This window comes from Bradysia coprophila, assembly GCF_014529535.1.
Source record: "Bradysia coprophila strain Holo2 chromosome X unlocalized genomic scaffold, BU_Bcop_v1 contig_130, whole genome shotgun sequence".
In the NCBI taxonomy this organism is placed as follows: Eukaryota; Metazoa; Arthropoda; class Insecta; order Diptera; family Sciaridae; genus Bradysia; species Bradysia coprophila.
The window spans coordinates 418,936-433,864 of NW_023503296.1; the positions used below are offsets into that span (position 1 = coordinate 418,936).

General features: G+C 34.3%; 2 protein-coding genes across 3 annotated transcripts in view; one reads left to right on the top strand and one right to left on the bottom strand.

Annotated features, from left to right (window-relative positions):
* The window catches only part of LOC119067946 (tolloid-like protein 1), a 28,285-nt gene extending 20,824 nt beyond the window's left edge, over positions 1–7,461 (bottom strand). The window contains exon 1 of one of the 2 annotated variants that reach the window (XM_037171265.1): positions 6,734–7,461. In XM_037171265.1, the coding sequence (XP_037027160.1) occupies positions 6,734–6,935 (202 nt within the window). In that variant the 5' untranslated portion in view covers positions 6,936–7,461. The remainder of the gene's footprint in view (positions 1–6,733) is intronic. The other variant, XM_037171264.1, reaches the window with a different exon arrangement.
* A 5,465-nt stretch (positions 7,462–12,926) lies between these two features.
* LOC119067947 lies at positions 12,927–14,422 on the top strand. Its single transcript, XM_037171266.1, has 4 exons — positions 12,927–13,175; positions 13,604–13,651; positions 13,709–14,053; positions 14,115–14,422. Exons 1-4 carry the CDS (start codon positions 13,106–13,108, stop codon positions 14,393–14,395), a joined length of 744 nt encoding a protein of 247 aa, XP_037027161.1. The 5' UTR covers positions 12,927–13,105; the 3' UTR covers positions 14,396–14,422.
* The last annotated feature ends 507 nt before the right edge of the window (positions 14,423–14,929 follow it).

The window sequence follows — 14,929 nt, forward strand, 5'->3', positions numbered from 1 at the left end:
CAGCAAAGGCTTCCGAAGTTTCACATGAGTTCAAAAATGTCTATTTTCTCTTCTGCGTTGTGAAAATATAATTTTTTTTTCCACGGGACAAAATTTCGTAAAAAGTTGTATCTGTTCCTGTTGTGGACGGCTGGTTTTGGGCACATTCGCTTGTCTCCCTCAGTTCGTTCGGGATACAACTCGGGCTACATTGTCTAAAATCTACTGTCCACAACTGATAAGTAGGTTTGTGCATATTTCTACTGTTTTTCAATATAAATGCTACAAATAGAGACTGTTGAATTTGGCTGTACACTTATGGAATTGTAGCTTCCAACATTGTAATACGATTTAAATCTAATTAATTCCATTCGCATATATTTATACAATGTAGAATCCACATACAATATCGACGTTAGCATACCTATAAAAACGTACTTTAAAATTGATATCTGATATGGAAATAATTGGATTCATATAGCATACAACAATGGAAGTTTTAATTTCACAATTTTAATAGTGAATTTGATCACAAAGTAAATTTTAAGCTAATAATTCTACTGATAGTCCTTTTGCCATCGTTAACGCAGAGATGATATTCCATACGAAAGAACTATACTTTGTTAGACCGCTACGATTGTTATTCTAAACGTGCTACGTGGAGTCATAATGTTTATAAATAAAATAATTGATATAGTTCGACGAACCACAACAATTTCAAATTGAATGCATAATACGAACTAAGAACAGGAAAGACTCAGATGTGACACAATTACAATCTAAATGTTCTCGGTATCTGAAGAAGTTAAGTGTTCATTAATCAATTATTGATTGTAATTGATTGCAGTCGAGTCTTTATTTTCATCAATTAACATTGTCGAAATATTTTCTACAATCAACAGAAAATGCAAGTGCTTGTGATGCAGAAGGTTTCTTTTTAATGATAACCGTTCTCATCTTCCGTTTTGCGTTTTGTCCAGCATCGTACGGTGTGATAAATAGCTCGGACATTCTTTATCGTTTTGCCATCAGAAGTAAATGAGAACAGCGAATAATTAGCAAAATCGTGGTTTGAACGGAAATATTCTCATAAATTTGGTGTTTGGATTTTTTACCGATCATTTGTCCCAATTTCACGGTTTTCAAACATCACTTTTATATGTATGAACATTGTTTGATCGGTTTTGCATGACAGAAGATTACATTTTACATTGGATGTTGCGAAAGTAATTCATTACCAGAGGTAAAAATTGTGTTATAAAAGCAAACTCACTCGTGTGTTTTTCAGCAACAAGCTTCGGTGACTGTTTTTCGAGAGACTAAATTTGTCGAACTACAGTTACCGAAGCTAGTTGTTCAAAACACATAGTCACGTAAAATAAACCGAAAATATTCTTCAAATAATGTATCATTTTTGCAGGGTACACTCTGCTACGTAATGGTAAACTTTAGCATCTTGCAGGTAATAAAGCATTTTTTCTATTTTGTTGTTGGTGTGTAAGGTTCACAAGCAATTCGCACTAAAGCTGGACTTTTCACATTTTTATCCCTTGGTTATATGAATATCTAGTACTTCAATAGGTTAGCCTCACTTGTTCATACATATGTACATAGCTAGATCTCGACAAATATTTTTGCCGTCACAATATGCCCCTTCCCTAACAGATGACTACCCTTTCTAAAAAAACAAAAAAGGTTAAATTGGTGTACTGAAATTATGTTAAAACTGACAACACAACATTATATCCTGATCGTTAAGTTCCTCTTACTCCTCTTCCACAAAATTCCATTTGTTTTCTTGTTAAAGACAATTCTGAAATTCTAATCTCTTTCAACTGTGTCACATTTTAAATCGTCAAAAATAAATTGTGTAATTCACTCAACAAATTAATTAAAACATTCAAGAGCTCGAATTACCTATCCCATTCAATTTTTGAATAAAAGTAAATTTTCTCAGTTTTTATTTTCCTACTTACATAACTTAAGTACGTATTTTGTACAAGAGATTATCATTTTATTACAAACGAGAAACACTCTGTACCTTTGCTTATACAATTTATATTACATCACCATCATAAAGGTATTTATGCTTTATAGAAATGTTTGCATGTGTATACACTTCATAGAGTCCTTATAGATATTAATTCATCTTTCTTTAATTAAAATCGTTCTTATCTTTTTTAAGAGTTTGTCCCGATTTACGGTTAATTAAATCTACCCTTGCTGCCAATCTATAACATTTAAATTTGCATGAAATTTATCTTTACAAAACTTGTTTTAATCCATCCAATAAACAATGTTTAAATGTACAAAATTAACGTTTATGTTTTTGTGTTGTATGTATATGTATAATAGATAGATACCCGTCTTCGTCTCGAATGAGATACTTAATTGCAGAGAATGGGGTTGAGAATTATAGTTTTCTTAGAGATAAGAATTGTTTGTGCTCATTAACAATGAAAGTATTAGGCTTTAAATTCTAAGTTATTAAGCTCGAAGTCGGTACGGATTTCGTTTGATGTTAAAATAATAATAACAACAATGTCTCGAGCTATGTTCATATCCTGATACACTATATGCACATTGTGTCAGTTCGGAGTGTAATTTCAAGTGTATTTATTAAACTTTATGGGAACACAAATAGATGTGTGGAGAGGGAGCTCAGTCATTGAAAATTCATTCAGATCAGATATGACTTGATATATCATGCATTACATAAACAATGTTTCCAAAATTCGGTGGGTCGTAGTTTCTGAAAGATTTCGTTTTAAAATCCAATTGAAATTCTAGGATTCGAATCGGGGTAATTGGAGCGAACGTACATTCGTAACAAGGAAGACAAAATTTCTAGTTTTCCATTCTGCATTGGGTTGACATCGAGTCGTGCGTTCAGCACACTATAAAAAATTTTCGTTTTAAATTTTGTGTAATTATGAGAGCTCTAGTCTGAAACAGAATCAACAAAAAATATTATCTGTTATTTCTATAAGCTTGAGATTGCAAACATTTAAATGAAAAAGAAAAATGAGTGAAAATCGAATCTCAAAAATGCGCATTCATAAAAAAATTCGGTTCTTCAACCTCCTCAATTGTCAGAGTGATTTAGTCAAGATATTTAATAAAATTCTAATAAAAATACTCAATCGAATATCAGACCAACCCAGGGGTACTCTGTCTATATGATGCACAAATTGGATGTCACTGAGCCACCCGTTAGACGAATGTGGAGAAACTTAAACGGATGGAAGATATCGTGCGACATCGTAGAGCTCGTCACATATGAAGGCACAATGATGTGCCAACCAACATAAATTGGCTGGAACATATCGCGGTTAACATTTGATTGATTTTGATGCTTGGCGTACCCATTACTCATTACGATTTAATGGGTTTGAATCCGCCAAAACTAAAATTCTGAAGTTGTTATACTACTTGTCAACTCACTAAATTCATTTTTAATATTTAAATGAAATGAAATACTTCCGGAAACTATTGTGGAGCATTAATTGGAAACTGGTGAAAATTTTTCTCAATTGAATACATGGTATATACAACAATTTACGAAAGTTTTTGCAGAACAAATAACCGGCAGCCGTAGTATAATTATGTTACTACAAAACTTTTGTAATTTGTAGGGGCTATTCCGTGCTTTGATTTTAATTACCGTCTTAATTAAGTTAAGAGTTCGTTTAATTGTTATTTTAATGCTCACAAAATATTTTCAAAACTTTTATTGCGATATGCAAATTGAACTAACAATTTGTCAATTTTATGTAAAAAGAAACTGATGACGAGTAAAACACCCTTACACCCTTATACCCTTCTACTGACACCAGAAACCTGTTATTGTTGGGAGTTGTGTATTGAAAATCAGACAAGAATCGATTTATGACCTGTGCATTTCTAGTCTGTTTATTTGTACTTATTAGTAAAAGACTAAGATTGGTGTTAAGTTTTGTACCAGATACTGTTATCAAGTCACAAACACCTTCACAGTAACTTCTTTTTTGCGGAAAAGTCATTCGGGAAATTTTGGTACGCATTCGGTATCGTTGTGACAACAACTACGTAGTTCATAGCACGATATGACATGATGCAAAGCACTGTGCGTTGCATGATGCGATGGATGAATAATATGGATGATCAAATCCTATGTGATGCTTTCGCTTTTAAAATGAACCACACAGAATGGTTAAATGCAGAAAGGGCACCTTCAGTACTTGAATGAGTTCTTTTTAATATAGCTCTGGAATTAAAAAGCACACAAAAAATGTAATAAGTTCCAGAGTTACTGAGCCAACCGAAACGGTTTGATATTACGGAAACAGGATTTCTTACAATTAAATTCATCGGTCCGATTTTCCTGAAGACTGTTTGATACATAGGTCTCGCTCTCCAGATCTCAAAACTGACTTTAAATGTTCTTGACAAGCTTAATTCACCCGTGGCGTGCCTTAAAAATTCAAACCCAGGTCTTCTTACACAAGTTTCTATGGGCACTGGTTGGGTAGAATAGGGATGACTATGTGTTCGATGGAAAGCTAGGTATATGGGGTAACCAAAGTTTGAAAAGAAATGTTTGCTGTATGTCTAGCAATAGTCAAAAACAAAATATGATACCCAGTTGATCAAAATTTTGGGTTTTGTCTCATACTTCGACTTTCGGTTCCGGTTCAGTGAGTAATACTATGTTACATAAATGCGGGAAAATTTGCTTACTCAAGAGTGTCCAGAATCGAAGGCGTATTATATTTTACGTGTTACGGCATGTTTCATTTTCATTTACATTGCCTAATCACGTAAAACATTGTACTTACGAGGTTCCAAGTTGCTATTTGACACCCCACTTATCAAATACTATTACTGCCTTTCTTTCAATAATTTCTGTGGACGAAAGATTAAGTTAACGATATTCGATGTGCTTGTATATATTAGGCGTCGCGTTAGTCGCATTTTCTTATAATATTGTTTGTGCACTGACAAAAAAGTTTCGAAAAACTCACCTGTAGGAGGTAACTTTGTCTCCAGGTAATCCACAATAGCTGTAACAGCTGTAACAGCTGTAGCGCCCATACAAAAAATACAGCTGCGGCTGATAATGTAGATTACCTGGAGACAAAGTTACCTCCTACAGGTGCGTTTTTCGAAACTTTTTTGTCGGTGTGTAATTTATCAATGAAAAACTTTACCAAAGTAAACTATTTCGGTGTTTCCTTCTATATGTAAAGAGTTGAGTTACAGTATCTATATGTTTTACCCAAATATATTGCCTGCCAGTAGTACCAAATATTGGAACTGCTAATAGAATTAACACTCGTTTGTCAAACGTCTAAAAGCCTCAAAATTTGCAATCATGTATGCGTTTACACTTGCACGGACTGTGTATTTTATCTAACACCATCAAAACGCGTGCCTCCTGTCTTAACGAAAAAAAAATGCAAAGGCTATTTTCATACCTTTGATAACAATTTTCTAGGAGTGGAGCGGTGCTATGATATTGGTTAATAGGATAAATTTGTAGTCATGTAGATGTGTTTACACTTGCATGGACTGTATATTGTATCTAACACCATCAAAACATGCCTCCTGTCTTAACGAGAGAAATGCAAAGGCTATTCTGATAAAGGATAAACGCCACTCATCTACACTATTTTCAAAAATAATGGCAAACTTAGCGATTATATTTAGAGTACTTAACACGAGTTTATTGTACGAAAAAAAAAAAATTAGAAAAGAAAAAGTTTAATATTTAAAGCTAAGTTGGAACTGTGAAAGCGTTTGATTTAACTGTTTCGGGCATTTAAGGGCGCTCGTAACTTGCAATGCTATTGAAGTACAACAATTTGGATAAAATGAAACTTTGCAAGGAAGTTCTGTGAAGCTTATTTTATTGATGCAACTCATCTACAATAACCGCTATGACTTTAATTAGGATAGAAGTTTTCGACAGTAAAGAAATAAAAAAAAAGTTTTTTTATATTTAAAAATTGAATTTATCTACAATGGTATCTTGGCGAGGTCATTGCGTATTCTAAGAATTCATTTATTGAGAACTGAATGTTATATACATGTCATGAGCATACGGAATATTTTTTAAAATTATTATTTGATTGTGGCAGGCACATTTTATTTTATATAATGTGCGAAATGACTAATTATTTCTAGAATTAATATATAAAATGAATTTTGCTGTAGAAAATAATATTATTGAGATTTATACTTGTTTGTTGCTGTGAAAAGAGAAAAATAACCATAACATCTTATCAATTTTTTGTATTTATTTACTTGAACTAACAGGCCAACAAATGACCTCTTATTAATTTTAAAAACGGCAATATTTGATAATTTTACACATTGAACTGAACATATTCCGTATATATACAAATATATTGAGAGATTCTCATTGTCTGTTCGATTTGTTTATTATTTATCTATCGAATTTCCAATTTATTTATTTTATTTTGTCATTTATCGTTTTTTTGTAAAATTCTTTTTCTCTGGAATTTTACAAAAAAACAAGGATTTTTTTTGTGATATTTTAAAAATTTATATTTAGAACAAAAGGTAACGAAATGAAAGAGTTTTGAATTGAATGGTCCAATTAAATTAAAGTTCGTTAAACGAACGAACATTTCTATATATGTACACAGTACATAATATATGCATGCCCTGCCTACAGTTCCAAAATATTATTCCTTTGTCAACTTTTGAAATTTTTTTTTTTAAATAAAACAAAACCGAAAAAAAATCTTACCTGCTTTGCATGGGTCCATATCGATATCCTCAGACGTTTTTAATTCAAATTTATTCGATAAGAGATCATCTATACTGTATTTCTTTTGTTTGTGTCTCCTTGTGTTCAACGTATCATTTTGAATACAATCACCGTGTTCGAAACAAATCGAACACACAATCAATACTACTATGAATTGTATAATATTATTAAATGATTTCATAATTAGATTTTAGTTGCACTCGTTGTTTCCCGATTCTATATCATATTTTCTTGTGTGTGGAACAACTCAACTGGTTTTTTTGTTTTTCAACAATACCGTGGACAATGTGGATATGCCTTCCGTCAGAGGACAACTTTGTCTTCATATAAAAAAAAATCTATCCAAAATAACCGACAACAAAATATAAATAAAGATATCTTTTCACCAAATGATATCTTTGCTAAACACTCAATTCAACCACCTCATTCACATATACAATTAAGGATTTTGTTTTATATTTAATTAAAATTCAAAAAATGTAAAAAAATGTTTCTTTTTTACACATTCATCATATCAGTTATTATATTTCTTTCTGCACATTTCTATACAAATTTCCAACGATAATAAAAGACGATGATACAAATTATATATCCCGCGCGTTTATTCACCACTTGTCTTTCACTTTACATTTAAAAAAAAGTAAAATCATAAACACCCGTACAATTCGATTTCCGTACAGCAACTGAAGAAGTGAATCTGAAATTGAATCAGTTGAAGTACTGAATGATTTTGCCCTTTTTCTTGTACATGCTTATACTGTATATGTACATCACTTCGTTAGGACTTCGTTCTACTACAAAATGAAATATATTATTCGGATATACGTTTTCATATAGCTATATATAATACCCACTTGTTTTTAACTATGACTTACAGTCAAGAGTAATAGGTGTTTAGTATATATCAATACGGGAAACACAAAAGTGGAATATACAATGATAACTTCGTCTGATTTTTTTTTGTAAATATTTTTTATTTTGTATATTCGCAGTGTGATGAATTGTACTGTAATAGTTATTTTAATGATAGGATCTCTTGACGTATATAGAGGTGTTTTTACCTTTTAAAATTTACCTGCATAGAATGTATGTCGACGATTGACAGCGGTGACGGAGAACAATCAGAACAGAAAATAATTTTGGAATACGTTACAGTGAAAACTAATTTCCTCATCATCTATGTCGCACTTTAAATGGGACAATTTCGTTATTTTGAATTTCCACCAATGGAAAAAAGGGTTTTTTTTTTAAATGAATTCGTGGGTATGTTTCCTCAAAATGATCGTACAAAGCAGGATCAGGGCAATCCGCTTTTAACTTAGGGTACTCACTTGGCTGAAGATAAAGAGACTAAAGGTAACCGATTTTAGCTTTTTTATTTTTTTGATGGATCATCGGTTTTTTTTTTATTGGATGCTGGATTTTTGGTGCGTGAAGGATGCCTCTGCCTCCTGCTCCCCGACGGCTTGCTCCAGCTTGTCTTCCCATTCCTTTCTGACTTATTATCGTATTAAATTTTTCATTTAATTCTATATTTTTGATTTCCATGCTTTATTTCAAGTCAATTTTTCCATTCTTATTTTTAGGCCAGCTACTGTAAATTGCAGGTCAAGTTTCATGCTATATTTCAAGGACTATTTTTTATATAATTTTAATTGGTTATTCCTTTAAAGTGTCTCACAGTGGAGAACCACAATGCGATTTGTTATACTAATTTCATGATGTAGAAATGTTTGAATAAATAAAAAAAAAGAGTAAATAATTTGTTCTCGCATTATTCGTTCGTCAAGCGAACACGAATTTGCTTCGCCTGTTTTTCAGCTGATCCACCTATACCAGCAAAAGTGTTTATACAGATGAAACTCTTTCATTGAAAGTGTTACATACACGCGCGTGGTATTTTTAAACTGTCTAAACTTTACTGACATCCTCTGTACTATTTGATTTAAAAGAACTGTTTGTACACCCCGTCAATTAGAAAAGTTTTCTTTCTCTACACTAATTAATATTCATGTGACGATTCATGTGAAGCAGCATTTCAGACTAATTTTTTATGAGAAATTTTCGATAAATTTGTAAATTTTACTTTCCTTGCGAAATGTGTACCTTTTGGGACCATTGAATGTACCGTCAAAATAACATACAGAACAAAAATATTTGATGTTTCGGTTGACTTTTCCTAAATTATTATAAATACAAGCGAGCGGACTGTCGAGAGGAGTAGCTCGCTTTCGTCAATACAGTTCGACGTTCGTTACACTCTCATTTGATGGTGATTGGCGCTACCTGCGACAGTACACAGCTTTGGGTAACCGACTCGGGTAATGGCAGTCACAGAGTAAGGTACATGCGGAGATGTGGGTAAATACCGAGTAAATACTGGTAAATCGAATAATGTTGGTAGAGAAAATACCTGTTGACGAGAAAATGTATAGAAAATTTAGTACCTGTCGAATTACTGAGAGTAATTGATTGAAATGTTCCAAATCGGTTTTAAATCTGACAAGGAAACGATAATTTTTGTGTAAAATGACTTTTTTGGAAAATAAATTGAATATTGTCGCTCCATTTCAGGCTCCGTTTAAAAAAAATGAAAATTTCTATTTAGCAATTTGTGTAAGCGTATTTTCTTTGCTTTGGTATGAACATTGATTAGATGACACAAAGCATACACAGATAAAAAATTAGATTAAAATTTTTAAACGTTTTGTAATTGTTCCACTCATACAGAGAAAAGACCATTTATTGACGTAAAAAAAAACTTGAATTTGTATGAGTGGATCAGCTGAAACGAAATAATCCGTCGACTGTAGAAATTAAAGAAATTAAAATTGGTAACAACGACGATAATTAAGAAAATGTAATTCCTATATAACTTAATGATTTAGGGTTAAATGAACGTAATTCTCAATGGAATTAAATGTTAATTCCATAAAGATCCATAAAGGCGCGCACTGCTAATCCATAAAAAATTAAGATCTAACTCCAAATATCTGTCTGTGTAGTTCAGTATGACATCATTCAAAATGGGCGTGTTTTTTTTGGGAATTTCCAGAGTTTTCCTCCCAATATAGAGTACAATTAATGCTTGAAGTGCCTTGCTTTTTAACAAAATTAGTGTTTCACCCGCCTTCGTAAGTGTCTTAACCAGTTCTTTCAGAACCTTGAGAATCAACCGCCGAAACTTGTTTTTAACGAGAAAATACAGAAGTTTGCCCGTGACGATTGTGGCGATGAATTTGGCAATGAATGTACATACCAGGTACGGCCGATTTTTCAAATTTCTGTCGAGTAATCTTGAACGCACTCAATATTTTTGTCGAAGTAATATGAAAATGTTTGCGTTAGAATCTGTTTTTATACTCATTGTAATTTGGCACGTTCGTCGTTCGTGTCCGGCACTCTCAAAGTAACTGAACTGTAGAAAAAAAAAATACACTGCAATGCACTGCAATGATGGCGGTCGTTCTCTAAAAAAGGACAGTTAAATCAACACGTTTCGAAACTATATACTAGCAAAGTTCGTATCAACAAAAATGCTAAAGCATTTTTAAAACAAAGAGTCAACAAATACGAATTTTCTCAGTTTGAAGCCTACTTTCAAAAATACTTTCAATTGGCAAATCATAAACAGTATAAGTGTATGCCATTCTTCACTGAAACAAAACTTAAATCGCGCATGAAAGATTGTTATTGAAAACGTTGTACACTCGCGGAATTTTGAAAACCGACACAATTTCTGTTTCGTGATTTACTGTTTTTTTTAGCCCCGTACGAACTACTGGGGGCTTATAAGACTAATATGCCGTTTGCAACACGTCGAATTGGAAGCAGACAGTAAGGGCAAAGCATTTGGTTATGTTCATAGATGACGATCCGCAATAAAACAAGGCATCAGAACAGTCGGAGCGTTTGCTGCGACCTAGCCCCGTACGACCCGTAATCCTATTTCGTCCGTAACCATAATACGTCCGTAGCCGTAATACGCCCGGAACCCTAATACGTCTACAACCCTCTAATGCGTCTGTTACCGCAAGTCAAGTTGGGCATGGTCAAATTTACTGAAAGTGTTCATTTTTAAAATTGCGCATAGCGCAATTACGAAAGCCCGTACGAAGTACCTCTCAAATAAAACCAACAATTTACGACATTATTTTAGAAACCCAAAATTTTTTGCCAACTTTCCATTGGGTATTCAATTACCTCTCAAATGAAACAAAAACTAGCAAAATCGGATGAGATTTACTCGATTTATGTGCAAAAAACCCTTAGGGCCGAGTAACGACCTTTGAGCCCTCCCAACAAGCCCGCGTTGCATCTTACCCAAAAACAATATTCAGCAACTTTGTTCTACTCGTCAATACCTTTCATTTGATAGATCACAAGCAGCTATTGCGTGCTTATTTCGGTAGATATCGTCGAAAGACTGAAAAACACCTATAGGGCCCTAGCTCTGGAAGGGCCGACCCTAACATGCCAATTTTCGAACTTGACCTTACTTTTGTTGATAAATCCGTTCTCTATGTAGGCTCTAACTAGCTGCATTATACGTTTCAGATGTAGGTCTCAAATTAGCCATAACCATGGTCTCCAAAACATTTTCACAATTCTCCACACTCTTATTCTTCGAGTGGCCCAATATCAATTGCGTTGAACAAATTTTCAGTTAACGGAAATCCTCGGCTTTTAATGTCTGCCAAAATTTTCACAATTCCATCGGAAACTCCTCCATTTTCACAAGCCAAATATAGAAACTCTTCGTACAATTGAACTTCTCCATCGTAGTCGTATCAGTCGTATCGAGCTAAAAATTCATTAAAATCGTCAATACTTCGACCGACAACTTTATATGCCCGTAACAACGCAACAATCTGGTCTTTTGTTGGCTGACCACATCTAAAAATTCCATCATTCCAAATTGTATCGATGAGTTTCGACGTTTCTTGTCTGCCAGTATCGGGTAACATTGTGCAGCATTCTAATAGGAAAGCGGCTTCACTTGGCGACAAATCATCATGTACGGTTGAGTTGACGACAGTGTACATCATTTTGTAATTCACACGTTTCACACGTTGTGTATTTGTTGGAGATGCAGACGATACAACGTTGCTTTGGATTTGATGATTCCTTCTGTAGTTGGAGACAACAACTTTAGACCGATACAAAATTGGTGTCCTTCGCAGGAAGTGTCTGATTATTGTAGTCATTTCGATTAATTCGGATAAAAAAATACCCGACAAAAATACAAAACAATTGGTCGATTTTGTGGTTATGTTGTGACAGTCGCTGTCAAAAGAAGACAGAAAAAAGTAGATAGAGGTGTGTGCAAGGCTGTATACTTTGAGGAGGTCACGCAGACCGCCATTTTATTAGATACGCGGGAACACACCACTTCTGATGATTTTACATGTAAAAAAATTCACCACATCATCAAGACGACGAGAATCATCAGAGTAGGTGAATTTTTGAATGAAATCGGCCATTTTATCATCAACTGTGGTGTGTAACCCGCGTATCTGTATCTGCGTGACCTCCCCAAAGTATACAGCCTTGGGTGTGTGAAGGAGACTTGTGTCACAATTGTATTTTCCTGATTTTCCTTTATTTTCAGAGAAATGATAAAACCGGCCGCATCTGGCTATGACGTTTAAAAATTAGAAGACGATGGAGAAATTTTTCCGGCCAAAGTGTCAAAATTGTTTATCGCAAAATATGTGATCAAATCTCAACATATTTCGATCAAATTACAAAATTTTGCGATAATGTTTCAATTTTGCGATATCGTTTCAATTTTACGATAATGATAAACCAAAATTTTCAAATTTTTGACATTTCAACGATTATATGAAAGACCTCCAGGTGCGCATTCTAGTCCGGTGAGCGACGAGCGGCCGGTTTTATCATTTCTCTGTTTATTTTGTCCCAAAAAGTTTAGAGTTGCGTTCAACTTTCATAAAAGAGGGATTTTGTTTGAAATTTTGCTCGATGGAGGCAAGATATGTACTCACACACATGCCTGCTGTTATCACAAACTTAGACAATCATATTATAATGGTTTCATATGTCAATTTTCAGCGCTCAGTATACGTGTTCTACCACAGTCATGAGTGGCCGCGCTTATCATTTCTCTGCACACATACCGTTCGCACATCAGTCCGATGCCATTAAGAAATTCGAACATCGAACATCGATAGGTCTTATCGAAAAGTTTGATGCCAACACTATAAATTTTATACGCGCGTACCAAATTGTCAAACGACGAAAGTAAAAAAACCAAATCAAGAGAATGTTAAATCCATTTTTCGGATTTTTTGCAAGTTCAAAATTGAATTTTTACATTGAAAGAAACTAATGTCGCAACGTTCTCTGGTGGATGATATACTAGACATGGAAAATTTACATTCTAGTTCTGGTTCCAGTGGTAAGCAAAACAATTAGTGTTGATAATTGAGTGCAGCATGTCCGGTACCTCTATACAGTGTTTTCAGAGAGCAATTGAGAGCAACTAAATGGTCAGTACCATTACTTGATGAAATGTAATTGTTCTTTCTAATTGTTTTATGTTGTATATGAAGCAATCCATGACCTGTCCCGTGACTAACGAAACTTTTAACCCAAATAGCTCAATATCCATTAGACTTTTCTTAGGGCATCTTGGACTCTCTTGAATTCTGTGAACGAGTGGATCAGTTAATGCTCCATCAAGGTTTCTCTAATAAAAGTCCTGTAGTTTTCGAGCAATTCTAAAACGATTTCTGTCCGTCACGGGACAAGGTCAAAGAATACGCCATATGCATTTAGTCTAGTTTTCATTATTTGAATAATCAAAAGTATATATGTTTTGTCCAGAATCGTCTTCGTCTGGAGCTTCGTCTTATCAGCATGATAGTACCGAAGGTAAAGGATACATTCTCATAGTTCGAATCAACTTTAATAAATGTGTCCATATTGTAGGCACTGATCCAAAAAAGCTTAAAGGATCAGTTGAAGCGAATATGCTAGCACAACTGATGAGAGATAATATAGTCACTGCATTGCAGAAGAGGTTGCCAAAAGCAGTCGGCGAGAGAATCAATCAAGAACAGATGTTTTTGCAGAATCGTTTCCGATATTATTTAGCACGAGTTGTAACGCCAAAGCTGATTACTCTTAGAAACGAAACAGTTCAAGCATCAGGCAGCTGTTCCCGGATCGGATCAATCGAGGCCCTGTCCCAAAACAAAGAGGGAATTCTTCCATTCCACATCGACATGAAGCAATTCGTCGAGCAATGTGCAGGAATTGAAAACTGCAACGAAGGTAAAAAAAACCTTTAAATTGGAAGATTGAATGAGCGATATAACGGCAGCTTCTCCAACAGCACCCTTGACCCCGACCTCAGAATCAAACGCCATTAAACTAATGATGACTACTACGGAGTGGCAGTTAAAACAACAGGATTACCCAGAAGATGCGATCTATGCAATTAAGTTTCGACTTTTGGAATTGCAGCGACAATTTTTAACTTACTTAGAGACAACTGACGCCCCATATCGCCTATTCCGGATGGAAAAAGAAACCGGTTTAGGTATTGTCATATGTTTTGAGCAAGATGAAAAAGAAACAAAATCGAAAAGTGTAAATGAGCATCAAACTCTATGATATAATTAAAAATAAAATTTATTTTATCAGAAGAAAACAAAAGTTCTACATTTTTAGTTCTGCACGAAATACTGGGGTCTTATGAGCTTACGCCTACCTGCTCGTACACATAGCGACGCGAAAGAGGCCTAATCCAAATTTTTCTTTTGTATTCCAGTCAAGCAGTACGTTTGTAACACGTCGAGTTCGACTAATGTTTGACTGAGGTTCCAAGGTGATTTCGAAATTACGTAATTACGTCTCAAATGTTAAAATTTCAACGGAAATCGATACGACTGTGATAAGAGATGGATCCGTACTGACTTACCTTAATCATTCATTTCGTATACTCGCAAGGTGGCATTGTTATTCATTGCATTGTCACTGCACACGCTTCACATATTTATGTTTCCTCCTATCGCTACCCTTTTCGCCTCTTGATTTTAACTCAACTTTTCTCTTCTACTGGTATTTCTTAAATTTGGGAAATTCCCCTGGGAATTGCATGTAATTTGTGTCATGTAACGCAGCTCACGAGAGAGTGTTTCATACAAA

Bases quoted from the DNA above. Each gene is read 5' to 3' on its own strand.
- LOC119067947 (XM_037171266.1), top strand. From the start codon at position 13,106: ATGTCGCAACGTTCTCTGGTGGATGATATACTAGACATGGAAAATTTA. The intron at 13,176-13,603 runs GTAAGCAAAACA...TGTTTTGTCCAG, and splicing joins TTCTAGTTCTGGTTCCAGTG to AATCGTCTTCGTCTGGAGCT. The intron at 14,054-14,114 runs GTAAAAAAAACC...CTTCTCCAACAG, and splicing joins AATTGAAAACTGCAACGAAG to CACCCTTGACCCCGACCTCA.